The 26,002-nt window shown below is 44.1% G+C and overlaps 1 protein-coding gene across 10 annotated transcripts in view; it reads right to left on the bottom strand.

Annotated features, from left to right (window-relative positions):
• LOC109881677 (fibrosin-like 1) overlaps positions 1-26,002 on the bottom strand; it is a 395,301-nt gene that overhangs the window by 283,966 nt on the left and 85,333 nt on the right. For all 10 annotated transcript variants that reach the window (XM_031805011.1, XM_031805016.1, XM_031805021.1 and 7 more), the window contains exon 2: positions 18,419-18,646. In XM_031805011.1, coding sequence (XP_031660871.1) covers positions 18,419-18,646 — 228 coding nt within the window. The remainder of the gene's footprint in view (positions 1-18,418; positions 18,647-26,002) is intronic.

The raw sequence follows: 26,002 nt of genomic DNA, 5'->3' as shown, positions 1-26,002 counted from the left end.
TATTTATTTAGTTTCATAGCACAAACGTTTGCTGGCAAGTCTCTCATACTGGCTTTAGCCAGGGCCTGTTCTGGTAAGTCCAGAAGGGTTGCATAGCAACAAGTGCCTCGGAGGGAGGCAACGTCTGCATAGCCAACAAATTCCCATGATTTGTGAATCTGTTCGGACTGAACAACTAGAGTGACAGCTCAAATGGTTTTGAAAAAATAAGATTTTGGCTAAAAGGGATAAGTATCTAACAAAACAACTACATTGTGGCATTCACTAATCATATACTATTTACAATAAATAGAAATGTGGTTACATTTGGGGACAAAATTCTAAATGACTCAACCTTAAAGACCTGCTGCAACTCCAACCTGTCCCCTATAAACATTTAATTGACGGGGCACTACTACCACATATCAGTTAAATTGGTAAAGTACTCACAAATAGGTGGCACAAATGTAGCCTCTTATTAGGCACACCTCTAAATATGTTAAACAACAGAAACAACAATATCATGCACCCACTAGTGGTCAAAAGGTTTTTGGCACTCCAAAAATGCGGTACGGTACTGTATTCTGTGGCGTGGAATTACAAGCCTTTGAAATACAGCAAAAACATTCTCTCTTATTTTAGAGGAGGTGCTTTGATTTTGTCAACCTTGTGCTCTTTGTGTAGCATTGTGTTTTTTAACATTCACAAATACAGTAGGTGTACTTCTACTGTATTTTACACATTTTACGGTAAAGTCCAAAATACATCTAATATTTCACCACAATGCAATGTAATTTCATTCATCTACTGTTTTCAGTTTATGCTGTTGATTATACGGTAATATACCATGAAAATAACATGACGGTTTTACATTGTACCATATCAAATATTCGACACCACGAAATTAAAACAAACTACTGCTAGATTAACAGTTAAGTCCACTCTGGCCACTGTTTTGACAGACCTGACAGACCACACCCACACACACCATCTACTGTCCAAGGGTTAATCAGCTTAGCGTTGCTGGCCTGGTGGTTTGGCTGACTGCTCATATTGGACAGACTGGATAACAACATCTCCTCAACCCCCCCTCAACCCCTCGGAGGAACAGGGGGGTTGAGGGGGTTCCCCCTGGCCCCTGAGGACCCACCCTGAGCTGCCCCCATCTCAGGGGTCAACGACAAGAACCCTGCGACATCTGGGGGCCAACTCCACTGGGAGAAGGAGGGCGTGTTCCCTCGTCTGCCTCTCACACCCCTCCAACTCCTCCATCCCCCAGGGCACTCCAGCCATCGTCTGCAGGCGATTATTCCTACCCCCTTTTGTTTTGCAAATAGGTTATCCCACATCATTTTGCATACACACTCCTGGCTCTGAGCACTAGGGACCAAACAGACAAGTACTCTGTGTTGCTTTTGGCCCCCTTCACAGGAACACTGGTTCTGTTAGCCCTCCCCTTTGTCAGCTGTCATCATCATATAACTGCCGTCAAACCCTGGGCATACATCCATAAATGGAAGGATCTAATGGCAGGATCTATAGAAAATATAATTACAGCCTGTGAATGTGAGATGATATTGAACATGATTACTAGCTCACATATATATCATTTTCTAATCAAATGCAAGCCTATACAGTTGATAGACCCTTGAAATGTGTCATATTATACTTTGAACATACTTGAATACTACACCATTGTCACGTGCGCTCCCTCTCCAGTCTCTAGGTCACCAGGCTGCTCGTTATGGTGCACACCTGTCACCGTCGTTACACGCGCCTGCGCGTCATCAGGAGTCCATCACTTCCCTGCCCTATATTTGTCACTCCCTTTGGTTCCTTCCCCAGGCGTTATTGTTTCTGTTCCTGTGTTATGTCTGTGCGTTTATTTATTAAAACACTCCCTGAACTTGCTTCCCGACTCTCAGTGCACATCGTTACAGAATAACGCCTCACCTAAGGGAAGCATCAGGGAGTGTTTGTCAGTTGGAATGACGTCGGGCTTTCATGCCTTCGCTGGATCGCCAGGCTCCCCTGCCTCCGCCGGCGACAGGTTCCCGCGCATCAGCAGGGGTGACCGCTCCGCTCCTGACCTCCGGGTTTGTCCCTTGGGTTGGCGTCCTGTGGCTGGAGCCGAACGTGCCGGGGAGGGTGTACCGTTAGGTATGCTCTCTCTCCGGTGCTCTAGGTCACCGTGCTCCTCGCTTCTCAGCCGGACTGACACGTTTTCCTTTCCTCAGCAGAGGTGACCGCTCCGCCCCTGATCCCCAGGATCGTCATTTTGGTCAGCGTCCTGCGGCTGGAGCTGCGCGTTGGGGAGGGGGTACTGTCATGTGCACTCCCTCTCCGGTCTCTAGGTCACCAGGCTGCTCGTTAAGGTGCACACCTGCCACCATCATTACGTGCACCTGTGCGTCATCAGACTCACCTGGACTCCATCACCTCCTTGATTACCTGCCCTATATCTGTCACTCCCTTTGGTTCCTTCCCCAGGCGTTATTGTTTCTGTTCCAGTGTCATGTATGTGCGTAGTTCGTGTTGCTTATTTTGTATTGTGTTGTGTTTATTTATTAAAACACTCACTCCCTGAACTTGCTTCCCGACTCTCAGCACACATCTTTACAACCATATACAACTAAACATAGCTTGATACTATTCCCATAGTATTTAATCTTTCGCTTATCTTTCCTCTTAATTGTACTTGTTTACAGAAATACGCGGAACCACACACAGTCGATGGAATAATTTGACTTTGGATTACACCAAAGGTGCAGTACACCATGGTGTTGTTAACAAGGTATTACTGTACGCGCTGCAGCGATGGACTGTATTATAATAAACAACATCAGCATTTGAACTATCGTGTTGGAGGTATTTTATTATCTCTGACAATATTTTCATGGCAACATTTCATCGCCACATTAAGCATCCATTACACACCACAGGACACAACACCATGACACCTGCAACGTGGCACTAGATCTGCTGCTACGCCTGCTTTACAAAATGAAACAACTCACAACGCCTCGCATTGCATTTGGCTTTGCAAGATGGCAGCAGAGCTTCTTCTACTTCTCCGTCTTTCAAATGGGAACAGTGACCCCCAATGGACGGCAAGATCCTGAAAATCCCCAGTAAAGGGTTAATATCCCCAGCTTGGGTTTACCATCCCCCTACTGGTACATGCAGTACTGTTCATATACAGCAGGGGTCACTGTTGTAGTGCAGTATAACCAGGCTTCTGCAGTGGGCTAAAAGGGGAACTGACTGTGCAGTGCAGCTCAGCTGATAAAATCACATCTGTTTCAGTGACACCACTAATCCCATTTAATCTATCTGAGTTTATGTCCAGCTTTGCTGGCCTCCAGACACAGGCTATGAAAACAGGCCAGGGGCCACAGATCCCATTAATGTATTGACCCTAATGGTCTAATTTGGATCACAGTGGTGCTTAAACACATGCAGGCACGCAGAGGCACACACACACACACATACATACATGCGAATACACAGGCACGCACAGGATCTCACACCTCCCCACCCACACCCACAACCACACAGGCAAACAAATGACTTTAAGACAAATAATGATTAATGGAATCCTATGAAGTAGTATTGTGTATTTGGATACATTATAGATATAATATTGTTCCTAACCATTGTATGAAGTAATCCATGTAGTTAACAGTACAATAACATTTAAGTACATAAAGCTGGATCAATGTATCAACACCATCACAGTGTTATTTCCCAATGACCAAGCAAGGATTCCGATAGGAGAGCTCCTTTAAATATATATATATTTGAACAGAATATTAAAGTAAAATGTGAATCCCAAATACACTGACATACACAAACCCCCAAAATGCAATACAAGAACAAAATATCCACCACACAACAACATTCCTGCACTCGCCCACAATCACAAATACAATCTAGCCCTGCCTCCCAGAACAATGCGCGCTCACGAGCCAGTCGGAACCAGGGAACTCGGATATCCCGACCCGCCAACCAGCCGAACGCGACACGCGCACAACCAGTCAGCAATTCGGAAACCCCAGAGCCCCGTCCGACACGCAAACTCGTGTCACCTCCACTCAACCACCACACTCCCCGAGATGGTTCACATACAGTCTCCAAACTCTGTCAAATAAGTCTGGTTTTTGCTTCTTTATGGTATATAGAATCCAATGGGCTGTAGCTAGATAGTTCAGTATTCCAATTTGTTATTGAGGGTGAAAACAAGGCTTTCCAATTGATGGTTATAATTTTTTTTTGCAGCAATCAGACCTAGCATAAAAATCTTTCTCTGATATTGATCACCAATATTTACATTTCCCAACAGACATAATTGTGGAGATGGATGGATATAAATTCCTAGACAGAATGAAATGATAGCACATACATTATCCCAGAATGGTGTTAGTTTCTCACAGAACCACAGCATGCAGTACATAATATACGGTCCTTTGTTCTTTTTGTATCGCCAACAGAGAGGAGACATTTCTGGGTGCATTACATGCCATTCAGGCAGTAAGTCCTATGAATTATCTTAGATTGCATTAGTTTGTCTTAGGTTGTAGGAGCAGGTATGAACATTTTCACACATCTGTGACCAATGGTTCTCGTCAATTTCTTCCTTTAGATCTGCTTCCGGGTTGGGTTAAATGCGGAAGACACATTTCAGTTGAAGGCATTCAGTTGTACAAACTGACTAGGTATCCCCCTTTCCCTTTCCCATCGTTTGCTTATAGAGTTTCAACCAACCCTTGCTATAACTTGGCGTAGCAGGTTCTTTCTGTATTTTGTCTCTGCTATATGCCTTACGGTAATCCAGATTCTGTTGAAGCGATTGAAGGAGCTTTTTGAGTTGTAAAAACTTTAAGAAATCGGCCAAATCTTTCTTAGAATTGATTGGATGACTGTAGAGCGCGACCATGCTCAAAACTCATGATGCCACTTTGGAACCAGGACTTAAAGGCGATATCATTCAATGCTGGAGGTAAGGTGGGGCTATTCCAAGTAGGGGTGCCGGGTGTTAACTTGAAATGACACAACGACAAGGTTCCAGTTTAACAAAGTTCACTATACCGTATGAACATCCTCAAAGGTCGCCATTACACTCAAGGCCAGGTCCATCAACGACTAGACTTCCTGCGCATGCGCACTCTTGACTGAGTGATAGCCCTGCAATAACAGAAATATTGGGATACTTAAAAGATGAATTGAACACCTGGCGATATTGGTTCTTTCCACCTCATGAATGTATGTACATTTTCCCAAATACAAATAGAATTGAGAATCATTGGATTGCCTTCTTCAGTGCCTTGGACTGGAAGTAATGAATATATTTTAGATCATAAGGTGTTACATTTATGTCTTCGATAGACCTCCATGCACAAGGACAGTCTGCTGTCCGTTGTTTAGGTGAAAGCAGTTGTTCAGACCAGTAATACATCTTCATATGAGGTAGTCCCCAAGACCTCCATCTTCATAGGGTGTCAATTTGGCTCGAGGTCTTTCCATTCAAAATAAAGTCGGAGAGCAGGCCACTTATTTTATTTAAAAAGTTGGTAATATATCAACCTTGGTAATATATTTATTTTGATTAAATTGTCCCTACCTAGCATAGAAATAGGGAGAGATCTCTATTTATTAAAGGAAAGTAATTGATTTTATTTGCCTCCTCCAGATTGCATGGTATCAGTATACCCAGAAATGTAATGTGTGTCTTTGTCCATTTCCACTTAAATTTACTTTCTAAGCTTGAAAAGTAATAATTAGAAATAGGCACTACTTCAGTTCTCTGAAATACAGCACCATATGTGTCCAACAGTAGTAAAATAAATGACAGAGAATGTTCTGGTTCAGATAAATAACGGAAAATGTAATCTGCATACACTTATATCACATGTTGATCTCCACCAATCTCTATGGCCCAGATTGAGCCATGAGTTCTAATTATTTATGCTAGGGTGTCTGTGGCTAAAGAAAAGAAATAAATCAACAAAAGAGATCTTAACATAATGGGTTCCGCTTTCAGCTGGCCCAGAGTCCCTTCCCTTCCCCCGCTCCCTCCCCACTGTTAGCAGTTGATGTTACTCTTCAACAACACAGACCCCAAAGCAAATCAGGGAGAGGGAAATAGGTTTATTCAAAGAGAACAAATCATGCGGGGAGGTAGATGTACATTCTCCCCTGTCCTCAGTGATTCTCCTCAGTGATTCTCTCCACAGAACAAAGGGGCAGGATGTAGTTTTATAACCCAGCCCTAGCCTGTGGTTGACCAATTAGAATTCCTTGCAAAAAAACCTGGACCATTGGCCAAATAACAAGTATCCTATTTCAGGTTCAATGTATAAACAATTTGGACCAATGAGAACTTGCCATGCAGCTATGAGTCCTGGACTGAAATTCCTCCCATATCTCTGACCCATGGATATTATAGAAAAAACACTATTACCATTGATCGTTACTACTCTACTGACCTCTCGTCCTCTGCGTTGTGTATTTATCTTCGAAATATTCTTACACCACTGACAAAAAGTAACGCATATCTCTCACCAAGGCAGAAATGATACACTGTAACTATAAATCGAGGACATTTTTATTGATATCGATAATTACCATAAGTAGCCTATACTACAGCAATGTGACGTTTGAAATTAAATAAGTCTGCTACTATGCCCAATTGCTAAAGTGACAATTGATGGCTACAACAAGTAGTAGTAGTTTTAATGGTAATATAAAAGTGTAAAAGTGCACATTAAATGGTATAAACATAGCGTTCTATTTATCATTTTAATTCAGTCAATATATCGCAGAGCTCTACTCTATTCCCTATTATACTTATATTTAAAAACTATACCATTACAAACCAGTCAACGTACGAATTATTATCACAGTTCTACAAAAATGCCTGAAACCCAAATTACTGCACAATCACATCCATCATCCCACTAACGAACATTACGTCTGCCTGCCACCACTATAGATCAATCAAAACGTAAAAGCAACGTCAGCCAAACATTAGAGCCGGTTTACACAGCACGTTTTTGCTTCTCCAGGCCGGTAAACCACTAACCCATACCATTACTGCACCAGACCTTGCACGAAGGCCATGTCTCTTCAGCCTTGCTAATTCAATGACCCCGCCGTAACTTCTTTGGGATAGGGGGCAGCATTTTCACTTTTGGATGAATAGCGTACCCAGAGTAAACTGCCAGTTTACAGTCCCAGATGCTAATATATGCATATTATTATTAGTATTGGATAGAAAACACTCTGACGTTTCTAAAACTGTTTGAATGATGTCTGTGAGTATAACAGAACTCATATGGCAGGCAAAAACCTGAGAAAAAGTTTTAGTTTTTGAACTCAGCCCCTATTTCACAGTGGGATATGGGTTTTGTTGCAATTCCTAATGCTTCCACTAGATGTCAACCGTCTTTAGAATGTTGTTTCAGGCTTCTACTGTGAAGTGGGACCGGATGAGAGCTCTTTGAGTCAGTGGTCTGGCAGAGAGCCACGCGCTGGTCACGTGCATTTCACATGAGAGCGACCTACGTTCCATTGCTTTTCTACAGACAATGGAATTCTTTATTGAACACTTATGATAAAAACATCCTAAAGACCGATTCTATACTTAGTTTGACAAGTTTCTTCGACCTGAATGTGCTTTTGGATTTGTTTACCAAACACCCTAACAAAAGAAACTATTTGGACATAAATTATGGACATTATCGAACAAAACAAACATTTATTGTGGAACTGCGATTCCTGGGAATACATTCTGATGAAGATCATCAAAGGTAAGTGAATATTTATAATGCTATTTTTGACTAATGTTGACTGCGCAACATGGCGGATATTTATTTTGGCTGGTTTGGGCTCTGAGTGCCGTACTCAGATTATGCTTTTTCCATAAAGTTTTTTTGAAATCTGACACAGCGGTTGCATTAAGGAGAAGCGTATCTAAAGTTCCATGCATAACACTTGAATTTTCATCAACATTTATAATGAGTATTTCTGTGAATTCATGTGGCTCTCTGCAAAATCACAGCATGTTTTAGAACTACTGAACGTAATGTGCCAATGTAAAATAAGATTTTGTGATATAAATATGCAATTTATCAAACAAAACATACATATATTGTGTAACATGAAGTCCTATGAGTGTCATCTGATGAAGATCAACAAAGGTTAGTGATTCATTTTATCTCTATTTATTTGTGCTTTTTGTGACTCCTCGCTTTGGCTGGAAAAATGTCAGGGTTTTTCTGTGGCTTGGTGGTGACCTAACATAATCGTTTGTGGAGCTTTCGCTGTAAAGCAGTTTTGAAAACAGACACTGTAGCTGGATTAACGAGTATTTTATCTTTAAAATGGTGCCTAATACTTGTATGTTTGAGAAATTTGATTTATGAGATTTCTGTTGATTTTGTATTTGGCGCCCTGCAATTTCATTGGCTGTTGGCGAGGGGTTCCGCTAGACAGGTTAATTGTCCGTGAGTGCTACTTCTGGGTTCCCAACAGCCTCTACCCCGGCTGCAGCAGGAAACAGCTCAATACGGGTGGACTACTAGAGAAGAGCTGGGACGTGTGTCTGTGTGTATGGGCCCTGCACTGTGCCCGCTATGCCCTGGCCAAATGCCTAACATGCCCCAGCATTAATCATGACTTACCCCCCCATGCAATATTCACCTGACTAAGCGCGCCGGGCCAAAGGTTGTCAGAGCTGTGTGTGTGTGTGAGTGATTTGATTTAGGATGTTTTTTTTCACTCACTCTTTTTTTCGCTGAGCACCATGCAGTGCTGAGAGATTGATGTGTTGGCCCAGGGGACCTGTGGAATAATGGAGCTGGTAGAGGAAGGCGAGTCCTGAGAGGACCAAGCAGTACTGGAGTGCAGTAGGCCTGGGTTTAGGGCCCTGGGGTTAGGTTATAAGACTGGGGGCTGGTGTATAGGTTAGGAGTGGGTTTGGTGCAGGGACTGGGACTAAGGCAGGAGTTATCAGAACCTCCTACTCAGTGCAGCATCATTTGTAATTTTAACACTAATAGGGCTAGGGCTAGGAGCTAGGGTTAGTGCTGGGAATGGGGCTAGACTTATAAGTTCAGCTCCACTCAGCGCAGCACCATTTGCAATTTGTACACTGCTCCCCAGACGTCCCTGGCACTGTGGGCAGGAGGCTGCCGTCCAAAAGCAAACAAGGTGGACCACACTGAGCCCACTGAGGAGTCTGGAGTCCTTAGACAAACTCTGGAGTGTGGTTGGAAAGCTTTTCAGAGCAGAAAATAGACCATTTAGATTAGCTCTGGACACACTCTAAGGCAATGGATTTACACCAATCAATTTACACCTAGTCATAGCTAAATAGAGATTTTAGATGGACATTTCAGTGAGAAAATGTCTACAAAGTCTAGCCTGTTCCTCAATGACTCCGTGTTTGCTAGATTCAGTTTAGACTGTAATACTTCATTGACTTCCTCTGAGGAAATGATCTGCACAGTCTTGTGTAACATAAATACAGAACATTAGATAATATAACACAATGCCGTTACTATATCCTTCTTGTTTTTTTATCCTGAGTTAACAGTTGCTATTCTCCTCCTACTCATACGACAACACAGAAACAGGTAGGGAGACAGTGAGAGCCGAGTGCCACTGCCAGCCAAACACTCATCTCCTCTCTTCTTCTCTTTGATGCAGGAGCAAAAGACAATTAGCCCCAGCAGCATATTCATCATGCATATGTGTTTGTGTTACCGGCAGCCCACTAATTGGTCCGTCAACTTCTATTAGCACTGCCACTACTCTGCACATCGCTGTCTCTGTCTGTCTCTTTATCTCTCCTCAGTGAGTCTAGATCACCCTGCAGAGTTCAGTAAAGATACCTCAGCTGGACTGTGTTCATTAGGGCATACCATCACAAAACGTTTTGCACAGAAAACGAAAACAAGTGTTTCTGGTTCAGATAGTTTTTTTACTAAGAGAAAAATATAAAATATGCACATCCTACGTATCAGGTGCAAGACAGAAGAACATTTCAAAGTCAAAAGGAATGTCCGCAGCTCTGGTTAGTCCCTCATGGTGATTTAATAAGATGCACAAAAAAGGGAGTTTCGATCCTGGAGTTTTGGACCTACCGTAATGAACATGACCCTGGCTCCAGCGACATGCATCCTTTCATTCCCAACTCTGTTAACAATACCCCGTTCGAGTCCAAATGTTAACCTGAATCACAGGGGTCAAGTCCCTTAGTGCTCTTATCACAGCACCCCTTACAGCCATCAACCAATGACATAACACATTTTATGTTTTACATGCCCCCAGCCGCTATTTTTTTTTGTTAATTTATTTGCGTTGTTTGTAACTTATTTTTTTACTTACTTTTTTCATAATGTTGCCACTACCGTCTCTTTTGACCGAAAATAACTTCTGGACATCAGCACTGCGATTACTCACCACGGACTTGCAGAATCCTTTTTTCCTTTCACGACTCTGAATGCGAAGGATAGCCTGTCCTCAGGAACAGGCCCCGATACACGTGATCTGTATGAATAGGAGGCGGAGAAAGAGAAGCCGAAGGGCGGGCTGCCTTCTGAGATTTCGTAGGCGATCGAATAAACCACCACCTCCTTCCATTCTGCAAGCAAACGTTCAATCATTGGAGAATAAAATCAACGAGTTACGCGGAAGATTAAACTACCAATGTGACATTAAAAAATGTAACATCTTATGCTTCATGGAGTCGAGGCTGAACGACAACAATATAAACATGCAGCTGACTGGTTTACGCTGTACCGGCAGGATAGAACAGCGGCGTCTGGTATGACAAGGGGTGGCGGACGATGTATTTTCATAAATAACAGCTTGTGCACGATATCTAAGGAAGTCTCGAGCTACCTGAGGTAGAATATCTCATGATAAGCTGTAGACCACACTACCAACCGAGAGAGTTTTCATCTGTATTCTTTGTAGCGGTTTACATACCACCACAGTCAGAGGCTGGCACTAAGACAGCATTGAATGAGCCGCCATAAGCAAACAAGAAAACTCTCACTCAGAGACGGCGCTCCTAGTAGCCGGGGACTTTAATGCAGGGAAACTTAAATCCGTTTTACCAAATTCTTATCAGCATGTTAAATGTGCAACCAGAGGGAAAATAACTCTAGACCATCTATACTCCACACACAGAGACGGATACAAAGCACTCCCTCGCCCTCCATTTGGCAAATCTGACCATAATTCTATCCTCCTGATTCCTGCTTACAAACAAAAATTAAAGCAGGAAGCACCAGTGACTAGCTCAATAAAAAAGTGGTCAGATGAAGCAGATGCTAAGCTACAGGACTGTTTTGCTAGCACAGACTGGAACATGTTCCGGGATTCCTCCGATGGCATTGAGGAGTACACCACATCAGACATTGGCTTCATCAATAAGTGCATCAATGATGTCGTCCCCACAGTGACCGTATGTACATACCCCAACCAAAAGCCATGGATTACAGACAGCATCCGCACTGAGCTAAAGGCTAGAGCTGCCGATTTTCAAGGAGCAGGACTCTAACCATGAAGCTTATAAGAAATCCTGCTATGCCCTCCGACGAATCATCAAACAGGCAAAGTCTCAACACAGGACTAAAATCGAATCGTACTACACCGTCTCTGACGCTCGTCGGATGTGGCAGGGCTTGCAAACCATTACAGACTACAAAGGGAAGCACCGCCGAGAACTGCCCAGTGACACGAGCTTACCAGACGAGCTAAACTTATTCTATGCTTGCTTCGAGGCAAATAACACTGAAGCATGCATGAGAGCACCAGCAGTTCTGGAAGACTGTGTGATCACGCTCTCCGCAGCCGGTGTGAGTAAGACCTTTAAGTAGGTCAACATTCAGAAGGCCGCAGGGCCAGACGGATTACCAGGACATGTACTGAGAGCATGCGCTGACCAACTGGCAAGTGTCTTCACTGACATTTTCAACCTCTCCCTGTCCGAGTCTGTAATACCAACATGTTTTAAGCAGACCACCGTAGTGCCTGTGCCCAAGAACACTAAGCTAACCTGTCTAAATGACTACCGACACATAGCACTCACGTCTGTAGCCATGAAGTGCTTTGAAAGGATGGTCATGGCTCACATCAACACCATCATCACATAAACCCTAGACCCACTCCAATTTGCATACTACCCCAACAGATCCACAGATGATGCAATCTCTATTGCACTCCACACTGCCCTTTCCCACCTGGACAAAAGGAACACCTATGTGAGAATGCTATTCATTGACTACAGCTCAGCGTTCAACACTATAGTGCCCACAAAGCTCATCAATAAGCTAAGGACCCTGGAACTAAACACCTCCCTCTGCAACTGGATACTGGACTTCCAGACGGGCCGTCCCCAGGTGGTAAGGGTAGGTAACAAAACATTTGCCACGCTGATCCTCAACACAAAGTCGTGCTCAGTCCCCTCCTGTACTCCCTGTTCACTCATGACTGCACGGCAAGAAACGACTCCATCACCATCACCATCATTAAATTTGCAGATGACACACCAGTGGTAGGCCTGATCACCGACAATGACAAGACAGCCTATAGGGAGGAGGTCAGAGACCTGGCCGTGTGGTGCCCGGACAACAACCTCTCCCTCAACGTGGTCAAGACAAAGGAGATGATTGTGGACTACAGGAAAAAGAGGACTGAGCACGCCCCCAGTCTCATCAATGGGGCTGCAGTGGAGCAGGTTGAGAGCTTCAAGTTCCTTGGTGTCCACTTCACCAACAAACTAACATGGTCCAAGCACACCAAGACAGTCGTGAAGAGGGCACGACAAAACCTATTCCCCCTCAGGGGACTAAAATGTTTTGGCATGGGTCTTCAGATCCTCAAAAGGTTCTACAGCTGCACCATCGAGAGCATGCTGACTGGTTGCATCACTGCCTGGTATGGCAACTGCTCGGCCTCCAACTGCAAGGCACTACAGAGGGTAGTGCGAACGGCCCAGTACATAACTGGGGCCAAGCTTCCTGCCATCCAGGACCTCTATACCAGGCGGTGTCAGAGGAATGCCCTAAAAACTGTCAAAGACTCCACCACCCTAGTTATAGACTGTTCTCTCTGCTACCGCACGGCAAGCAGTACCGGAGCGCCAAGTCTGGGTCCAAGAGGCTTCTAAACAGCTTCTACCCCAAAGCCATAAGACTCCTGAATATCTAGTCAAATGGCTACCCAGACTATTTGCATTGCCCCCCCTCTCCCCCTCTTTACACTACTGCTACTCTCTGTTGTCATCTATGCATAGTCACTTTAATAACTCTACTACATGTACATACTACCTCAACTAACCGGTGCCCCCGCACACTGACTCTGTACCGGTACCCCCCTGTATACTGTATAGTTTCGCTATTTGTTTTACTGCTGCTCTTTAATTAATTGTTACTTTTATCTCTTATTCTTATACGTATTTTTTGAAACTGCATTGTTGGTTAGGGGCTCGTAAGTAAGCATTTCACTACACCTGTTGTATTCGGCGCATGTGACTAATACAATTTGATTTGATTGGCTACATTACAGACCAAGAGACCGGTGTCGGAGTGCTCTGCACTGAGGGGTGATATGCTGTTTAAGTGGTGGGGTGGTGACGGGGGTCATTTGGCGAGAGATTGTGTGCCCTGCTGCTGGGGATGTGTAAAAGGAGGAGGAGGAAGAGGGACAGAAGCTGGAGGAGGAGGGGAGGAGAAGCAGGAGTAGGAGGAGGAAGAGGGCGAGGAGGAGGAGGAAGAGGGACAGAAACTGGAGGAGAACAGGGGAGATATTTTATCAGCTTGGAGAAGGAAGGGGAGGATGAGACGGAGGGGACAGGATATTCAACAGAGCAGATAACCTGGGTCTTGGTCTTCATCTGCTGCATTACTTTACAACCTAACAGCCTGTACTGTTTTCCCGCCTATCAGGCTTTACAGCCTCCAGCCGCCACCGCTATCCCACTACGCAGCAGCAGCGTAAGAGTGAACACAACAGTGAACTATGCCCCAGTGAACAGTTAGCCCCGGCTGATCTGATCCCCCCCCTCCCGGCTTAGTGCTTAAAAACATACCTAGATAGGCTATGCAGTGTGGACCTAATCCTGCACTCCTCCCACAGACAAACAGATAGGGTATACAGGATACATCCGCATGTTCATAGACTCTCAGTGGAGCTAAAAGGCCGAGGTTAGTTTAGATATGACCATATGACGTTAGTGAGATCATGTTTACCACGCCAGGGAACAACACTAAAGTGTTCTACAGGAGCACCATCAAGAGCATACTGGGTGCACACTGCAGCACTGGATGCATACTGCTTGCCCTCCAAGACACAGGAAGGCCAAGAAGATAATCAGGCCAAGAAGATAATCAGGGACCTCAGCCACCCGAGCCACGGCCTGTTATCCCTGCTTCCGTCAATCAGACGCGGGCAGTACAGGAGCATCATGGCTAAAACTAACAGACTGGCCAATATTTTCTAGCCCCAGACCATCAGGCTGCTGAATAGCCACCTCTAGTCAGCTGCCTTACTCACCCTATCACCATCCTAACCTCCCCCTGTACTGCTCCCTCTATGGATTTTATTCCCCGCCCCCACAATGGACAATTACCCCGCCCACATCCCAATGGACATTTATATTTATCCTTTTTACAGTATGTATATATTATTTAAAAAATCTGTTTTATTATTGTTTCATTCTGCACTGTCGGAGCTCGGAGTTTAAGTATTTCACAGTACACAGCAACTACATCTGTGCATGTGACTAAATTATAATCAAAATAAAATACAAATACAAATCTAATCACTAATAGGATACTAGACCACGCAGCAGGCTGGAAGAGGAGAGTATGATGTATATATAGTGTGTGTGTGTATGTGTGTGTGTGCGCGTGCGTGTGTGTGTGTGTAAGGGCTGGGCAGCGGGCAGGGCTGTTGTTTCACTACAGTCAGCATTATCATGTGTTTTCATAACCAGTTTTGAGGTCATTGAAGATCACAATGCCCTAAGTTGTCACAATTCATCATATAACAGATATTGTCTTCCCTTGGTACATTTTTACTGAGGTAACGCAAAAGAGGAGGCCGGGAACTGTGAACAGAACAGAATTCAAATAAATTGTTTTTGACATGCTTGCTATACGTGCCTGAGAGCAGAGAAGCTGCTTCTGCTCCAGTTGCCAGCCACGGAAGATCAGGAAGAGGATAAGAGCACACCGGGGACATCTCTGCACTGACTGACGTGAGAGCTAGTCAGGCAAACCAGGAGTAGAGAGGAGGAAGGACACGAGGTCCTAGGGTAATTGGTTCAGTTGAGTAAAAAGTCTCCCCTAAGTGCAGTCCTTCTAATATATAGGCTGGTTCAGTGAGGGGGCAGTAAAAGGCACACTAAGTCCAAATTCACATGGGCCAAACACTGACATCAAACCCAATGAATCTCTTACATACAGACATGATAGTTAGAGCCTTGCTCTTAGGACACATCTCAAAAAGCACCCTACTCCCTTTATAGTGAACTACTTTTGACCAGATGCACTATAAAGGGAATAGGGTGGCATTTACAACACAGACCCATCCTCCTCTGACCCCAGGGTGTTCCTGGGAAAAATCTGTTAGCTGTATTTTACCCTCCGACATCAAGCAGCTAGCTCTCTATTCAAGTTCCCTCAATAAGCAGCATGATTAGAGGGGCTTTGGAGGCTTTTATAATGACTCTCTCTCTCTTCTCTGTGATATCAAAGCAGCTATACGGAAACCTACACACACACGTACATAAACACCATCTTTCATATCCAGATGGCTGCTTTGTTGAGGCTTCCAACCCCACTACAATTACCACGGTATGAAAGTTGTGTGTGTGTGTGTTATCGAGGAGGAAACAAACTAAGTTGCCAGTGGGGAGAAGCGAGGATGATAAACAGCCACATGGGCTATAATAGCCTCAGTTTACAATGGTGCCAAGGACATTTTCAGTAGGAGATAAAAACACAAAGGCTCTCATCAAACCCCATTCCCATCTGGAATGCTGTGTTTTATATGCATTGGATTCCAGAGATGCTTTGGAGCTGTTTTAGGAGACTCTGATAACACGGCTGGAGGGAAAGGAGAAGAGAGAGAGAGAGAGAGAGAGAGAGAGAGAGAGAGAGAGAGAGAGAGAGAGAGAGAGAGAGAGAGAGAGAGAGATTCTGCCACTGCATTCTCTACAGTCTACAGAAGGGTTCTCCAGTCCATGCCATAGTCTAGATATATGTGTAGAGCATGTTAACTTTTAGTGATGTCACAATACCAGAATTTTGATTTCAATACCGATGCCAGATTTCTTATCATGATACTCAATACCGAAACGCATATTAGCCAAACACAGAATAACCTTTGGGCATCTTTTTGGTTTATTGTTGTACTTTGTGTTTAGTTCAAGCACAGATGTAATGGTAGGCCGACTCACTGTAGCAGATGGAGTGGTGGCACTTGACATTAGACTAAAATCCTTCAGACAACATAACTTTACAATTCAAAATATAGACACACACACACACACACACACACACACACACACACACACACACACACACACACACACACACACACACACACACACACACACACACACACACACACACACACATATATATATGTAACAGTATAACTTTAGACCGTCCCCTCGCCCATACCCGGGCGCAAACCAGGGACCCTCTGCATACATCAACAACAGTCACCCACGAAGCATCGTTACCCATCGCCACACAAAAGCCGCAGCCCTTGCAGAGCAAGGGGAACTACTACTTCAAGGTCTCAGAGCAAGTGACGTCACTGATTGAAACGCTATTTAGCGCGCACCGCTAACTAAGCTAGCCGTTTCACATCCATTACATATACACACACACACACATATATATATATATATACACATATATATATATATATATATACACATACACACACACACACACACATAAGACACTGCCCCTTTAAGAGAGACTTTTGTTCTGGCTACAGTCGTCAAGATAATGCTAGTCAAGATAATGATAATGATAATGTCAAGATAATGCTAGACTGCTTTTTGTAGAGCTGTCTTTTTGTATACTATCAACAGTAGCCTATCGCTAGTTTGCTACTATGTTCTCTATTGAAAGTTTACTCTTGTAAATCACTTTCTCTAAAATAAATGAACCCAGCGAGTGGTTTGATGAGTGCTTATTTTTGCTCGTCTGGACAGCTCGTGTGTGCCATGTGAATGCATCAGCACTGAACGGTGCTTGAATGAACAACCAATCAGTTTTCCATGTGTAATCTCAACAATGTGGTGCTGACTGCGACGCAGAACCAGCGGTTTCAGAGCATGTAGGCTAAATGTTGAACTGGAACGCCAAATGTGCTGAGAAAGTACTGGCCCAGTCGACAAATCACTAGACAGACTTGATTCTCTCAGTCAGTGTAAGATGTGAGACACATTTAATACAAGAACCAAAAGTAACAAATTCTAGTATCGAAACAATTTTCCAGTGGTGTAAAGTACTGAAGTAAAAAATACTTTACTACTTAAGTAGTTTTTTGGGGTATCTGTACTTTACTATTTATATCTTTGACAACTTTTACTTTTACTTCACTACATTCCTAAATAAAATTATGTACTTTTTACTCCATACACTTTCCCTGACACCCAAACGTACTTGTTAAATTTTGAATGCTTATTAGCAGGACAGGAAAATGGTCTAATTCACAGGCTTATCAAGAGAACATCCCTGGTCGTCCCTACTGCCTCTGATCTAGGCGGACTCACTAAACACAAACGCTCCGTTTGTAAATGATGTCTGCGTGTTGTAGTGTGGCCTAGGCTATCATTTTCTATTAAAGTATGTTTACTTTTACTCAAGTATGACAATTAGGTACTTTTTCCACCACTGCAATTTTCATGTTATAGTATCGAAAAAGTACCTACGTTTTGGTACACCGTACAACACTATTAGCTTCCTTATTAACAAATCTTACCAAGGAGGTATTCGGGTCAGATGAGGAAGGCTCTCACTACACAGCCTCATTATTTTCTTTAATGGCTTCCTGCCTAATCGTCTCCCTGTGTCAGACTCTGACTCAAATGGCCTAGCAGTACAGGCTGCCCCTGGCCACCAGTACTGGCCTCAGTCAGTCTGAGCGTGAAGGAACTTCCAACATAGTGAGTGATTCAGGGAACATACAGAACGAGAAACAACACCAGCAACAGGACCCCCATGGAAAATAGCCTTCAGCCTTAATTATGTCTATCCTCCATAACTTTACGTAATGTCGTCTCCGGCTGATGTGGCTTCATTTACATTCCAATAGAACACCACACAGCACTCAGGACTCCCTAAAAGAGGTCTTCTGACCTCAATGGTACTTTCTCGATAACTAAGTTAAATAAAAAACCGACCTGTTTGTTCTTCTTGGAGTAGGTTTTCTTCAGCAGTCTGTCGTTCATCCTCTCCTGCTCTCTCTGGGTGTGGTTGATGAAGCCGTTCTCCAGGGGGTCCAGAGACAGGGGCATGACGTTCTCCTCCTCCTCCTCCTTCTGTCTATTCACCACCGTCTCCTGCTGCTTCTCCTCTCTCCAACTCTCCTTCTCCTTCCGCTCCTGAGACTTCAGGGCCCCAGTCTTCTTCTGGAAGAGAAGAAAATAAAGCATATTAGAGCATATTAGCAGGATATTCATGTCTGGAAAAATAAGATGTGGGGGTTGATGTTAGCGAACAGTCAAGAGCACAGCTGCACCTTTGCTGTGTCGGATTATTCAAAGCAGAAAGAAAGACTATGTACAGCAACAAAGTCAGTAGTAGACTCTCAAGACATGTTTTATTCAGTCAGCAGAAGCACACTACTTCCCTCAAGTCCCTAATCATATTATGTCTCTGTCTTTGATAAGCTTATAATGATAGGAAGGAACCTTTTCTTGAAAAAAAAACTGTACAGTCTGGTAAAAATGGCCCCTTGTTAGGTTGACAGGCAGCTACAGTTAGCTACTGTTACATCATGGCCAGGCTACCTCATCTTGATGTCTAGCACTTGAGGTCATCCATAGGTAGGGCTGGGTAGTGTATACCCATAATTATTGATTAAACCAAGGAAGAGCACTGAGGGTGAGAAACCTCTCTCGCGAGGGCGGCTTGCAAATAACCCGGAGATAACGTTGCAGCCAGGATATTGATATGGCTTCAGTTACACATCATGACATAGCTATTGGTAAACAAACAAAGTCTGAAATAACAACAAAGGAGAGTCCAACTGGCGGGAGGCGGTGACACTGACACACTGCTGCTTGAAGCCGCACACAGTGCCCTGCACGGGGCTGTAAATTTAGATTGCGACATCTGTTCTCTGCTACATGGCTCTGCTAGGCTAGGCTACATTACATTCACCCCTACCGTGTGGATTACTGTGGAGAGGGAGCAGCTCCGTCTGAATAATCAAATAATTGGTTTGGGGGGGGGGGGAGCAGCAGATGGCTATCACATTAGCGCTAACACAACAGCACTGATACATTTACAAAGGTGTGTGAGCAAAGCTTTCCTCCAGGCCCTGTGTGTTAGCTAGGCACATCGAACACAAACACAAAGAATGGATGTAACATCTCTGGGGTGAGAGTCTCGTCTGGTCTCTCTTCTCTCCCCGAGCTACATATTGGTGCTTTAAAAGGATGACAGAAAGAAAGAGGTCGCGGGCTGAGCTGACACGACTTTGAGAGGAGGCTTTATTATTACTGACATCCAGCCCTGCGCAAGGCCGAACAGAACAGTCCTCTTCAACCCCACTAAGGTATCACATTCATTTCTCATAAGGCCAGAGAGGAAGCCAAAGTGTGCCACTTGTCATGCAATTCATTACCGTGAGAGCCATCTCTGAAGTGATTTACCGGGAAAAAGAGAGACAAACTGACAATAAAGGACATGAAAAGTGCTACCAGGTGTATTCCCTCTTTAGGGGGGCTGAACCTTCACATGCCACCCATCAATATTCATCATCTCAAAGAGGAGATTGGCAGTTCAAAGTTATTCAATTTGCATGGCAGACCCCACCTCCTGGGTTATTATTAATAGAAGCATGTCTAGTTAACATGCTAGGTGTTTGAGCTGTGGGGTCAATTAGAGTTACACTCACTGATATTGTGTCTGGTGGTCCATGTATGAGTGTGTGTGTGTGTGTTTCATGGCAGGAAGAACACACACGACACATTAATATTCAAACGTTCACACATCACTCAGAGATGGGCAACTGGTGGACAAGGCACCACTTTTGTAGGCCAGCGGATCGATTTCCCCCAAATATACAGTGGGGCAAAAAAGTATTTAGTCAGCAACCAATTGTGCAAGTTCTCCCACTTAAAAAGATGAGAGAGGCCTGTCATTTTCATCATAGGTACACTTCAACTATGACAGACAAAATGAGAAAAAAAATCCAGAAAATCACATTGTAGGATTTTAAATTTATTTATTTGCAAATGATGGTGGAAAATAAGTATTTGGTCACCTACAAACAAGCAAGATTTCTGGCTCTCACAGACCTGTAACTTCTTCTTTAATAAGCTCCTCTGTCCTCCACTCGTTACCTGTATAAATGGCACCTGTTTGAACTTGTTATCAGTATAAAAGACACCTGTCCACAACCTCAAACAGTCACACTCCAAACTCTACTATGGCCATGACCAAAGAGCTGTGAAAGGACACCAGAAACAAAATTGTAGACCTGCACCAGGCTGGAAAGACTGAATCTGCAATAGGTAAGCAGCTTGGTTTGAATAAATCAACTGTGGGAGCAATTATTAGGAAATGGAAGACATACAAGACCACTGATAATCTCCCTCGATCTGGGGCTCCACGCAAGATCTCACCCCGTGGGGTCAAAATGATAACAAGAATGGTAAGCAAAAATCCCAGAACCACACGGGGGGACCTAGTGAATGACCTGCAGAGAGCTAGGACCAAAGTAACAAAGCAACAAAAAATTACAGGCCTCTCTCATCTTTTTAAGTGGGAGAACTTGCACAATTGATGGCTGACTAAATACTTTTTTGCCCCACTGTATATACAGTTGAAGTCGGAAGTTTACATACACTTAGGCTGGAGTCATTAAAACTCATTTTTCAACCGCTCCACAAATTTCTTTTTAACAAACTATAATCCGTGTGACGATCGGCCTTCGTCGATTCCGGAGCAAACATCAATTATTCCGGAGCTAGCAAGCTCCGTCAATCACTCCTGAGTTCCATCAATCACACCTGGGCTGCAGTCACCTATCCGGACCCGTTTTACTGCCTTCGCGGAGCCCCACCGGGCCTTCACAACTGGACTGCCGACGTTATCTACCCGAAGGAGTTATTCGGCTGGCTCCTCCGTCGCGACGTTACCTGAACGCCCATCTGCGGCCTGCTAACCGTTAGCTGTCTTACCGGCTGCTATCTGAATAGACAATCGGACAATTTTTTAATTTTTTATTATTATTATTATGTTTTCTTCTTGGGCCTCTATAACTATATCTATTGTTTTTATTTTTGTTGTTGTTGTGTGATTTGGATTAATCCCCTCTACCACACGGAACCCCACTAATCTACTGACGGAACGCAAGAGGTGGCTAACAACAGACCTCCATCCTATGCTAGCTTGCTACCGATGCCCTGGCTAGCTGTCTAAATCACCAACCAACCTCTCCACTCACCGGACCCTTTTGATCACTCGACTAAGCATGCCTCTCCTTAATGTCAATATGTCTTGTCCATTGCTGTTCTGGTTAGTGTTTATTGGCTTATTTCACTGTAGAGCCTCTAGTCCTGCTCACTATACCTTATCCAACCTATTAGTTCCACCACCCACACATGCAATGACATCTCCTGGTTTCAACGATGTTTCTAGAGACAATATCTCTCTCTTCATCACTCAATACCTAGGTTTACCTCCACTGTATTCACATCCTACCATACATTTGTCTGTACATTATACCTTGATGCTATTTTATCGCCCCCAGAAACCTCCTTTTACTCTATGTTCCAGACGTTCTAGACGACCAATTCTCATAGCTTTTAGCCGTACCCTTATTCTACTCCTCCTATGTTCCTCTGGCGATGTAGAGGTGAATCCAGGCCCTGCAGTGCCTAGCTCCACTCCTATTCCCCAGGCGCTCTCTTTTGACGACTTCTGTAACCGTAATAGCCTTGGTTTCATGCATGTTAACATTAGAAGCCTCCTCCCTAAGTTTGTTCTATTCACTGCTTTAGTACACTCTGCCAACCCGGATGTTCTAGCTGTGTCTGAATCCTGGCTTAGGAAGACCACCAAAAATTCAGACATTTTAATTCCAAACTACAACATTTTCAGACAAGATAGAACTGCCAAAGGGGGCGGTGTTGCAATCTACTGCAAAGATAGCCTGCAGAGTTCTGTCCTACTATCCAGGTCTGTACCCAAACAATTTGAACTTCTACTTTTAAAAATCCACCTCTCTAAAAACAAGTCTCTCACCGTTGCCGCCTGCTATAGACCACCCTCTGCCCCCAGCTGTGCTCTGGACACCATATGTGAACTGATTGCCCCCCATCTATCTTCAGAGTTCGTGTTGCTAGGCGACCTAAACTGGAACATGCTTAACACCCCAGCCATCCTACAATCTAAACTTGATGCCCTCAATCTCACACAAATTATCAATGAACCTACCAGGTACCTCCCCAAAGCCTTAAACACGGGCACCCTCATAGATATCATCCTAACCAACTTCCCCTCTAAATACACCTCTGCTGTCTTCAACCAAGATCTCAGCGATCACTGCCTCATTGCCTGCATCCGTAATGGGTCAGCGGTCAAACGACCTCCACTCATCACTGTAAAACGCTCCCTGAAACACTTCTGCGAGCAGGCCTTTCTAATCGACCTGGCCGGGGTATCCTGGAAGGATATTGATCTCATCCCGTCAGTAGAGGATGCCTGGATATTTTTTTTAAATGCCTTCCTAACCATCTTAAATAAACATGCCCCATTCAAGAAATTTAGAACCAGGAACAGATATAGCCCTTGGTTCTCCCCAGACCTGACTGCCCTTAACCAACACAAAAACATCCTATGGCGTTCTGCATTAGCATCGAACAGCCCCCGTGATATGCAGCTGTTCAGGGAAGCTAGAAACCATTATACACAGGCAGTTAGAAAAGCCAAGGCTAGCTTTTTCAAGCAGAAATTTGCTTCCTGCAACACTAACTCAAAAAAGTTCTGGGACACTGTAAAGTCCATGGAGAATAAGAACACCTCCTCCCAGCTGCCCACTGCACTGAAGATAGGAAACACTGTCACCACTGATAAATCCACCATAATTGAGAATTTCAATAAGCATTTTTCTACGGCTGGCCATGCTTTCCACCTGGCTACTCCTACCCCGGACAACAGCACTGCACCCCCAACAGCAACTCGCCCAAGCCTTCCCCATTTCTCCTTCTCCCAAATCCATTCAGCTGATGTTCTGAAAGAGCTGCAAAATCTGGACCCCTACAAATCAGCCGGGCTAGACAATCTGGACCCTTTCTTTCTAAAAATTATCTGCCGAAATTGTTGCCACCCCTATTACTAGCCTGTTCAACCTCTCTTTCGTGTCGTCTGAGATTCCCAAAGATTGGAAAGCAGCTGCAGTCATCCCCCTCTTCAAAGGGGGGGACACTCTTGACCCAAACTGCTACAGACCTATATCTATCCTACCGTGCCTTTCTAAGGTCTTCGAAAGCCAAGTCAACAAACAGATTACCGACCATTTCGAATCTCACCATACCTTCTCTGCTATGCAATCTGGTTTCAGAGCTGGTCATGGGTGCACCTCAGCCACGCTCAAGGTCCTAAACGATATCTTAACCGCCATCGATAAGAAACATTACTGTGCAGCCGTATTCATTGATCTGGCCAAGGCTTTCGACTCTGTCAATCACCATATCCTCATCGGCAGACTCGACACTCTTGGTTTCTCAAATGATTGCCTCGCCTGGTTCACCAACTACTTCTCTGATAGAGTTCAGTGTGTCAAATCGGAGGGTCTGCTGTCCGGACCTCTGGCAGTCTCTATGGGGGTGCCACAGGGTTCAATTCTTGGACCGACTCTCTTCTCTGTATACATCAATGAGGTCGCTCTTGCTGCTGGTGAGTCCCTGATCCACCTCTACGCAGACGACACCATTCTGTATACTTCCGGCCCTTCTTTGGACACTGTGTTAACAACCCTCCAGGCAAGCTTCAATGCCATACAACTCTCCTTCTGTGGCCTCCAATTGCTCTTAAATACAAGTAAAACTAAATGCATGCTCTTCAACCGATCGCTACCTGCACCTACCCGCCTGTCCAACATCACTACTCTGGACGGCTCTGACTTAGAATACGTGGACAACTACAAATACTTAGGTGTCTGGTTAGACTGTAAACTCTCCTTCCAGACCCATATCAAACATCTCCAATCCAAAGTTAAATCTAGAATTGGCTTCCTATTTCGCAACAAAGCATCCTTCACTCATGCTGCCAAACATACCCTTGTAAAACTGACCATCCTACCAATCCTCGACTTTGGCGATGTCATTTACAAAATAGCCTCCAATACCCTACTCAACAAATTGGATGCAGTCTATCACAGTGCAATCCGTTTTATCACCAAAGCCCCATATACTACCCACCATTGCGACCTGTACGCTCTCGTTGGCTGGCCCTCGCTTCATACTCGTCGCCAAACCCACTGGCTCCATGTCATCTACAAGACCCTGCTAGGTAAAGTCCCCCCTTATCTCAGCTCGCTGGTCACCATAGCATCTCCCACCTGTAGCACACGCTCCAGCAGGTATATCTCTCTAGTCACCCCCAAAACCAATTCTTTCTTTGGCCGCCTCTCCTTCCAGTTCTCTGCTGCCAATGACTGGAACGAACTACAAAAATCTCTGAAACTGGAAACACTTATCTCCCTCACTAGCTTTAAGCACCAACTGTCAGAGCAGCTCACAGATTACTGCACCTGTACATAGACCACCTATAATTTAGCCCAAACAACTACCTCTTTCCCAACTGTATTTAATTTAAATGTATTTATTTATTTTGCTCCTTTGCACCCCATTATTTTTATTTCTACTTTGCACATTCTTCCATTGCAAAACTACCATTCCAGTATTTTACTTGCTATATTGTATTTACTTTGCCATCATGGCATTTTTTGCCTTTACCTCCCTTCTCACCTCATTTGCTCACATTGTATATAGACTTGTTTATACTGCATTATTGACTGTATGTTTGTTTTTACTCCATGTGTAACTCTGTGTCGTTTTATCTGTCGAACTGCTTTGCTTTATCTTGGCCAGGTCGCAATTGTAAATGAGAACTTGTTCTCAACTTGCCTACCTGGTTAAATAAAGGTTAAATAAATAAAATAAATAAATAAAATAGTTTTGGCAAGTCGGTTAGGACATCTACTTTGTGCATGACACAAGTCATTTTTCCAACAATTGTTTACAGACAGATTATTTCACTAATAATTCACTGTATCACAATTCCAGTGGGTCAGAAGTTTACATACACTAAGTTGACTATGCCTTTAAACAGCTTGGGAAATTCCAGAAAATGATGTCATGGCTTTAGAAGCTTCTGATAGGCTAATTGACATAATTTGAGTCAATTGGAGGTGTACCTGTGGATGTATTTCAAGGCCTACCTTCAAACTCAGTGCCTCTTTACTTGACATCATGGGAAAATCTAAAGAAATCTGCCAAGACCTCAGAAAAAAATTGTAGAGCTCCACAAGTCTGGGTCATCCATGGGAGCATTTTTCAAATGCCTGAAGGTACCACGTTCATCTGTACAAACAATAGTACGCAGGTATAAACACCATGGGACCACGCTGCCGTCATACTGCTCAGGAAGGAGACACGTTCTGTCTCCTAGAGATGAACGTACGTTGGGGCAAATCAATCCCAGAACAACAGCAAAGGACCTTGTGAAGATGCTGGAGGAAACAGGTACAA

Source organism: Oncorhynchus kisutch, linkage group LG3, assembly GCF_002021735.2.
Source record: "Oncorhynchus kisutch isolate 150728-3 linkage group LG3, Okis_V2, whole genome shotgun sequence".
NCBI classification, from domain to species: Eukaryota; Metazoa; Chordata; class Actinopteri; order Salmoniformes; family Salmonidae; genus Oncorhynchus; species Oncorhynchus kisutch.
This window is presented reverse-complemented; position numbering and strand designations above follow the sequence as displayed.